General features: G+C 43.2%; 1 protein-coding gene across 1 annotated transcript in view; it reads left to right on the top strand.

The window, feature by feature from the left end:
* The window catches only part of Slc18a2 (solute carrier family 18 member A2), a 32,390-nt gene extending 24,478 nt beyond the window's left edge, over positions 1-7,912 (top strand). The window contains exons 10-15 of the mRNA XM_010634660.2: positions 737-815; positions 998-1,049; positions 1,718-1,781; positions 3,397-3,516; positions 3,650-3,783; positions 7,621-7,912. Of these exons, the coding sequence (XP_010632962.1) occupies positions 737-815; positions 998-1,049; positions 1,718-1,781; positions 3,397-3,516; positions 3,650-3,783; positions 7,621-7,725 (554 nt within the window). The 3' untranslated portion in view covers positions 7,726-7,912. The remainder of the gene's footprint in view (positions 1-736; positions 816-997; positions 1,050-1,717; positions 1,782-3,396; positions 3,517-3,649; positions 3,784-7,620) is intronic.

Below are 7,912 nucleotides of genomic sequence, written 5' to 3'. Positions count from 1 at the left end.
CTTCAGGCAGCAGCACCACTGAGCTAAATCCCTGGCCCCCTCGCTCATGATTTTACTACACACACACACACACACACACACACACACACACACACACACACACACAATCATCATGTAGACTTTTTTTTTTAACATGGAAAGATGTTTATAAGAGCTAATTGAAAAAAAGCAGATGAGAGAAGTATCCCATACAGTAATCCCATTGGCACAAAGAATGTATGCCCCCCTCCACAGGTATAAACTCACAAGGGAGAGTAACAGCGATGATTATCCGAGTGATTGGCTTTGGATGATTTCCACTGCTTTCTTTGTACTTAACTTTTCCTGATTCTCTCAGTGACCACATCTTACTCCGGTCACAGGGAGGCCTCGGGGAGGAGGACGCACACGTATGTGCCTGGCACACTGAGGGGCTGGTTGCTGGGCTCCCACAGTGAGGAGCTGTGGAAAGGGGACCACATATTGGTTCATGTGAAAAGCCTGCCACAGACAGAGCTGGGGGTGAGATGAAGCCACTGATAGAGAAATGGTTTTCATTTCTAGAGCGGCTCAGCAGCTTTGTGGGATGGATAAAAGGTGTGGGGTCCAGACTGGAGCTGTCAGCCGCCGGATATGAGTTGGCCCCAGGGTTTCATTTCAGCTGCTCTAATCAACGCTGTGGTGTCTATGATTATTAGTTTTTCTAACATGTGACTGTTATCAGTACTGATAAGGTGTCCTTTTCATAAATTTACAGGCATTGCTTTCTTGCCGGCAAGCATCTCTTATCTCATTGGAACCAATATTTTTGGGATACTTGCACACAAAATGGGGAGGTAAGATGAACTGAAAACAGCATTCATTCTGCTATACTGATAATAATGTATTTCTTTAAAAATGTTTGAAGTATTTCTCCCTTAGCTGCTACAAATAATTGTTTTGATTTCCATTGATAATTTGGACAGGGGAAAAAATTTCCCTAAGTGTTCATTTACTGATGTGCTTTTTCTTTTGATAGGTGGCTCTGTGCTCTTCTGGGAATGGTAATTGTTGGAATCAGCATTTTATGTGTAAGTAGATGATCATATTTGACAAGTAGGAACAATCTGGGACTAAAACTTATTTTGGGTAAGACTTACCAAGCAACATTTTACAACAGTTTGAGTTTGTCTTTCATTTTATCTTAGTGCTTTTTATCAATCTTAAACACCTTTGGACAAGATCCTCTAGGGGATATATTTTTATTTTATGTCAGAAATCATTTAAGATGTTTTACTACATAATTTACTTTTGGGGCGACTAGCCCCAAGATAGTAGCAAGATGTTTTTCACATTTGAACATCTGCCCCAAATGAGGATACTTGTCCTTATCATAAACTGAGGGTGGTCTTGGCTGATCTTTCACAGTTGGCAGGTTTCATGGTAGTTATCTGTTTGAAGCTTGGACTTTAAAAAACTAGGATGGCAGGCCGGGGATTTAGCTCAGCGGTTTGGTGGCCTGCCTTGCAAGCCCAAGAACCAGAGTTCAATCCCCGGTACCAAAACCAAAACCAAAACCAAAACAAAACACTAGGATGGCAAACTCCATCCTTCTTTCTGCTCCTGTTTCCTTCAGAAGGGAACTAGGTGTACTAGGACCGCCCCCCCCCAAAAAAAAAACCCTCACAGATTTTAAAAACTTTTTCAAGATCATTTATTAGACACCTTGTTTTAGCATAACATCTATTTCCTTTTACAGATTCCTTTTGCAAAGAACATTTATGGGCTCATTGCGCCCAACTTTGGAGTTGGCTTTGCAATTGGTGAGTCCCCTGAGCCTTGTGCCTAAATGTGAAAATGCTTTCCCTCTAGGGGAGATTTTCTTTTCCTCTGCTGGAGTAAATAGACTCTAGTTACTTGTCCCAGATTTCTAGAAGCCAAAAGTTTAGGTCAGTGACAGCCTATAGATCATCCACATAAAGATACTTGCTTCTATATACTCCGTGTATTTCCTGAAAACGAGTATTTTAAAAAACCAACATTTAGAGGAGCTAAATGATGTGGTGCTGGCAAGCTTGGGCAGATGGTACTTCCTCATGTGAAGCTCACTTGCTTAGGCCCACCTCGGTGAGCAGACCTTCCCGGGAGGCTGGGAATAAAGATACCACATTTTTTTAATAGGGAGTGGTAAAGAAAAAGCAGACCAATATAGTGCTGACTACTGCTCAAGAATTTTCATAGGCAAAGGAGGTGGGTCTCAATGTTAGGAAAAATCTTGTTATTCTTTGGATGAATAGTATACTTTTGCTCCTTGTTTATAAAGTACTGACTGATCATGGTAATAGTAAATGCCAAACCTGTCATACCAAAGAGGCAGGAATTTAATCTTGGAGTGGTACTGCAGAAAGAATGAACAGAGCCGTTTCTGACTCCCAGATGGGGTTAGGATTTCCTGGTGTGCCCGTGGCAGCATACCACGTATCAGTCGCGTCAGGGATGCAGTCTTCAACGCTCATGTTTTGTTTGCATTTTGTGCCCAGCGCTGTGTACAGATAGGTGATCAGCAAATACTATTTTGAGAGAAAGAATTTTTCCTCATCTATCTGCCTTTGCTGCCTAAGAGGGGAGGGAACTAGCTTTTACGTCTTGCACTGGTTGTGTTTGCAGGCTCTGGCCATACAGCCAGACCTCAGCACTGTTTACAGAAGGGAAGCAGTGTGTGGAGCAAGTAGGCAGCGCTTTGAACCAGAGCTCACATTTTATGCTACCTGCTCCCTGCTGTTACAGAGATGAGATTCTCATAATAGCCTCTTTTGTTGTTGGTTTTAGCCAATCAAATGAGCCAACAGCTCTGGGTTTATTTGCCTCAGTAGGGCCGGATCATGTCTGAGACTCTTGTTTTCTGGTTCTCTGATCCTCCCTAGCATTTTCCACGTAGGTAACTCTCATGATCTAATTGTGAGGCCAATGTGCAAGGGGCTGGATGAGGTGTGTGAGGTGCCACGTGGCAAGGGACAAGTGGGTGAGAATATGGTGAATCAGGAGAGCACCAGCAGGTAGCATGCCAGGGACCCACTCAGCCAGAAGCCTGCAACCCTGCTGGATCTGGAGAACTGCAAGGTGAATTGCTAGCAGACTGGGCACCCTCATCCAAACCGCAGGCCACTCAACAGTGGAGGACAAGGTGAGGTAAAGCCGAGAGCAGCAAATGGTGCCCTAACAAGAAATCAGCACATGGTCTCAGGTTGTACTCCCATCCTGAGACCTTCCACCAGCTTTCTGCAGGGAAAGGTTTACTGTCAGGGCTCTGCCAGGAGACTGGCAGGTGACAACAAAGGGGAAGAAGGGCAGGGCAGTGAGCTTAGGACAATCCCTGACAAGCAGCCCATTCTTGATTCACATCCGTTTCCTATGCCCTGTATTCCTGACTGCCCACAGGGATGGTGGATTCATCGATGATGCCTATCATGGGCTACCTGGTGGACCTGCGGCACGTGTCCGTCTATGGGAGTGTGTACGCCATTGCAGATGTGGCATTTTGTATGGGGTACGCCATAGGTAAGAATGTTGGTTTTCTGAGCAGCCTTTTACCTCTATGAAGGACAGATGATGCATCCTAAAAACTCACTTCATCTCATAATTTCTGTTGACATTTGGAAAGAGCTTTATCTAATTCTGTGTTTCCCAAAAGGTCCTTCAGCTGGAGGTGCTATCGCAAAGGCAATTGGCTTTCCATGGCTCATGACAATCATTGGGATCATTGATATTCTTTTTGCTCCTCTTTGCCTTTTTCTTCGAAGTCCACCTGCCAAGGAAGAGAAAATGGTGAGAAAGATTTAGGATGCAACAAAATGTTTCTTGATTATTTTATTTAGGGTCATGTGGGTAATTTTCTTTTGGCCTGATATTGGAATACATTTCTTCCTCTTTTGGGCAGAAACCAACCTCCAGACATAAATGGTGAGAGTTTCTGTTTAATTTATACCACATAGGGCAGTTAACCTGTTTTCACTATCTTTATGGTAGTTTCTTTCAAGCATTGTTTTTAAACTTGAAGGCTGGAATTAGTTTTGTTCACAGATTTCCATCAGTGTAGCTCTTCTTTGTCAGCTAAGTATGAACCTAGGATAGTTCGGTTTCATTTTCTATAGTTATTGAAGATCTAGAGCGTCATTTCTCTGCCTCTTACGATTAGGCATTTGTAGTCCTGTTTGCTTCTCTTCTCACCCGTACAGCATTTAGTAACGGTTGATGTCTTGCTCCTTACTGCACGGAAGATTCTAGAGGTGACTTTAAACTTTAATGGAAAACCATCCCACATGCACCCTGGGGCACACATGTGAGCGTGTACAGTTTTGAATTCATAACTGCATAATGAGAATCATAGCCATAGGCAAGATACAGAGAATAAATTATTCCTCTTTTGAATAGCTTTAATCCTGTTGATTCTGAATCTCATGTTGACATGTATGAATCATTTTATCGTTTCTTAGGCCTTTACCTGACCCAGCAAAAGGAATTGCGGTATTTTTGTTTATTGTTCATACTTGGTAGTGTGGTGCTGCTGATCTTTAAGTACCAAATGCTGATACACACTTGTCCAGCTGGCAGAAGAGTCGCGGATTAAGGGTGAATGAGATGAGCCAGGGTGCTTGTGTTTATGAGCAGATGTAAGACTTGCTTGAGGGCCTCTTGGGAGCACATGGGAAGTCCTGTCTGACAGCTAAACTGAAGGGGTTTAATGCTTTGGCATTTCCTGAACTGTCCAGCAAAGGATGGTTTTCTGCAGGTGGCTTTAAAGATAGATTATATTTATACACAGTCACCTGCAAATGCTTCTCTCCCTGTTCGGACTCTAGGGGGACATCGAAGGGCCAGTATAGTCCTAGCAGCACCTGCTCCCAACTCCCTCCCTACATAGGGCTGTGAGTCTGCTTCCTCCTCGTGGAGGTGCTGTGTGGACTAAATGACAGAGTCCCAGCTGAGTGCTTGGCCTATGTCTGGCCGAGGAAAGGTGTGGCCCCCTCCAGCACTGCCCATTTATTCTTCCTGCTTTATCCGTGCCCTGACTTATCTGCCCAGCAGCAGCTGACTTTCCTCTGTCCTCCCTCTGCAACATGAGAGCTTCCTTTTGCTGTCCAGACCCCAGAACTGCTGGCCCAGCATCGCTCACCAGAGCAACAGACATCAGGGGTGAAGGGGTTATCTCTCTGTGGGTAGCAGGCGGCATGATGGCCAATCGGAGGTAGGGGAGGAAATGAGTGAGATCGGAGGATGAGCCAGGGATCTACTTGCCCAGCCAGATACACTGTGTTGTGCAAAATGATGGCCGAAGGCAGGCTCACTACCCCTCCTTCTCCATTTAAACCAGTACTTTAGTTCTTTACAAAATGCTGAAGGAAGTGGGAGAGACAATCCTGAAAGGCAGAGGCAGTTAGAATGACAGGTTTCCAGAAAGCCACTTCCTCTGTAAAATGTCACGATCCTTAATTGGTGCCTAGAAAGAGAAATCATTAAAATCTTGAGAAAATGTGCATCTTGTTGCCCGTAATTGCTGCTCATAATTGAAGGATGCCATTTATTTGGCATAGTGGTAACATCTGAGGGTGGCAGCCAGCCGCTGCTGCCAGCTCATTGCAAATGCAGAGCAGGAAGAAAGCCAGTGGAATCCGGTGCACCTAACAAGGAGGCCTGCAGGCAGGACAGCGTGTGCTGTGGAGGAGAATCGATTTGTGCACACTTGAGAAACTCGGTGTAGGAAGCACTGGTGTCTGGGATTAGCAGTGGCCAAGTGCGGGGATGTGCGAGCCAGAAAAAGGCATGCAGCTTGAAGCAAAGAATTCTTTCATTAGGAGCCTCCTGGCAACGAGGTGTTCACACTTCAGCTGTTTGATATGGAAAGACATGGATCACAAGTCAAGGAATCATGAATTAGTTTGAGAGCATTGGAGTGTTTCTCCTATTTGGCTTACTGGATTTTTAAAAAAATTTATATAATAAGGTTATCAGTACAGACAGAGGAAAAGAAAAACTTCTTTTTATTCAAGTCCCTCTGCAAATATAAGAAATACCACCCTGCCATTTGAGGAAAACTGTTCCTGTGATAAGGCAATTACATGGCAGCCTTTAGCCCTCAAAATACCCAGCTAATAGCTGACTGTTAGCAGGGCTTCTCCTTTTCTAGATTGAATAATTATTTTTAAACATAGGGCATGTTCTCAGTCTTAGTCTTGAGAGTAAGACTTGCCAGAGCAGGAAAGGACGTGGCTTGAAGATCCCATCTTTCTTTCCCTGGATGGCTCTGGTGGTGATTTTCCAAGATCTTCCAGCAGCAGCGTGGGTAGTGTGGCCAGAGAATAATAAGACCACACACATTTTACATATCAATCCATTTGTAGACATGTGTCCCTTTGTGTTTTCTCAGTTTACCACCCAGGGTTTTTGTGAAGTTGAGGCATTTTATTTAAAATGCTTGGCATGTTCCCGGCATGATAAGTATCAGAGGTATCAGACTAGATGTTGGCTTTCTTTTATAATTTTCAGTAACAGAAGGCATGAGATGTGTGTGTTTCTTGGTGTATTTTTAAGAGCGTACAAGGGATGCAGGAGTTGTCTGAGAAAAACTCTGAAGGTTTAAATTTTAAAATGTATTACAATAAAAGACATTGTCATTAATCCCCTTCAGAATACCCTTCCTCACATCACTCTTATTCTTGCCACTTTCTGAAGCAGTTCTATGTGTTGTCTTTCATGTCTTTACAAGGTATGATTAAAAAAAATTCAGTGAATGCTGCTCCCAGGTGCTACCCAACGGAAAGGCAGGCTCATCAAGTGTATTCTCACACTTTATTCACTGGCTCTGGCACTGTGTGGCTTCTGGCTTTTCCTTAAAGTCAAAATGACCATGAAAGCTACATGTTTTGAATCAATCCAGAATACCAAGGGAGCTACAACAGTGCATCTAAATATGTGAAAAGAGGACTTCCAGAATTGCTTCAGAAGTAGCAAGACTGATGGGATAAGTGTGTTCCAAGTTGGGGGGACTAATGGCAATGTTCTCTATAATAAATTGTTTGCAAACTTTTAAATTACATGTCATACATTTGAACTAGAGTATGACAGGCAGAATCTGGGACAAAGTCCACATGTCACATTTAAGAAAAGATAAAGGCCCAGGATGGATCAGGGAAATATCTAAGGGGCTTGGCGATATGGTCTTAAAATACTCTAAGGGCAGGATGGAAATAGAAAACTGAGGGCTTGCCTCAAGTCATGAAGTGCAGTGGCAAGAAAATCTGTAAGTAGAAGCTGGACCGATGACCTCTAGGATCCTCTCCCCCACCCCATTTCCAAAATTGTAAGTGTAACTCTCCTTAAATCTGTCATACCTCTTGCTCCAAAGAGTACAAAGTCCCAGAATTTTTTGCCCCGCAACGGGTACAATGAAAATACTGCAGAGGGCAATTCTGCTCTCCTCTTTTTGCCTGGAATTTTCATTTAGCTGACAACTGCAGGTCATCTAGATCAGGCACTTGGCAATGGCTTCAAGAGCTGGTTAATGGCAGATAATGATAGAGCTTTCAAATTAGTAATCCTTTAAGACAATAGCTAAACCTGTCTTATCGTTACAAGTTAATATACTTGCAATTTGTTCTCTTATAGGCTATCTTAATGGATCACAACTGTCCCATGAAAACAAAAATGTACACTCAGAATAATACCCAGTCATATCCAATAGGAGATGATGAAGAATCTGAAAGTGACTGAGACCTTCAAACATCATCAAAATGTTTAATTGTATAAAAGTGTTTCCAGTGAAATGACTCATTCGGAGCTGTCTTCGTCATACCATCCATCCCTGGCAAAAGAGTACAACAACCAAAGGTTATTATTTCTTTTCCATGGTTTTGATCGACTGCCAACAGCCTTATAAAGAAAAAGAAGCTTTTCTAGG

The sequence above is a fragment of the Fukomys damarensis genome, unplaced genomic scaffold (assembly GCF_012274545.1).
Source record: "Fukomys damarensis isolate Sample0158 unplaced genomic scaffold, DMR_v1.0_HiC HiC_scaffold_8, whole genome shotgun sequence".
Taxonomy (NCBI): Eukaryota; Metazoa; Chordata; class Mammalia; order Rodentia; family Bathyergidae; genus Fukomys; species Fukomys damarensis.
This window is presented reverse-complemented; position numbering and strand designations above follow the sequence as displayed.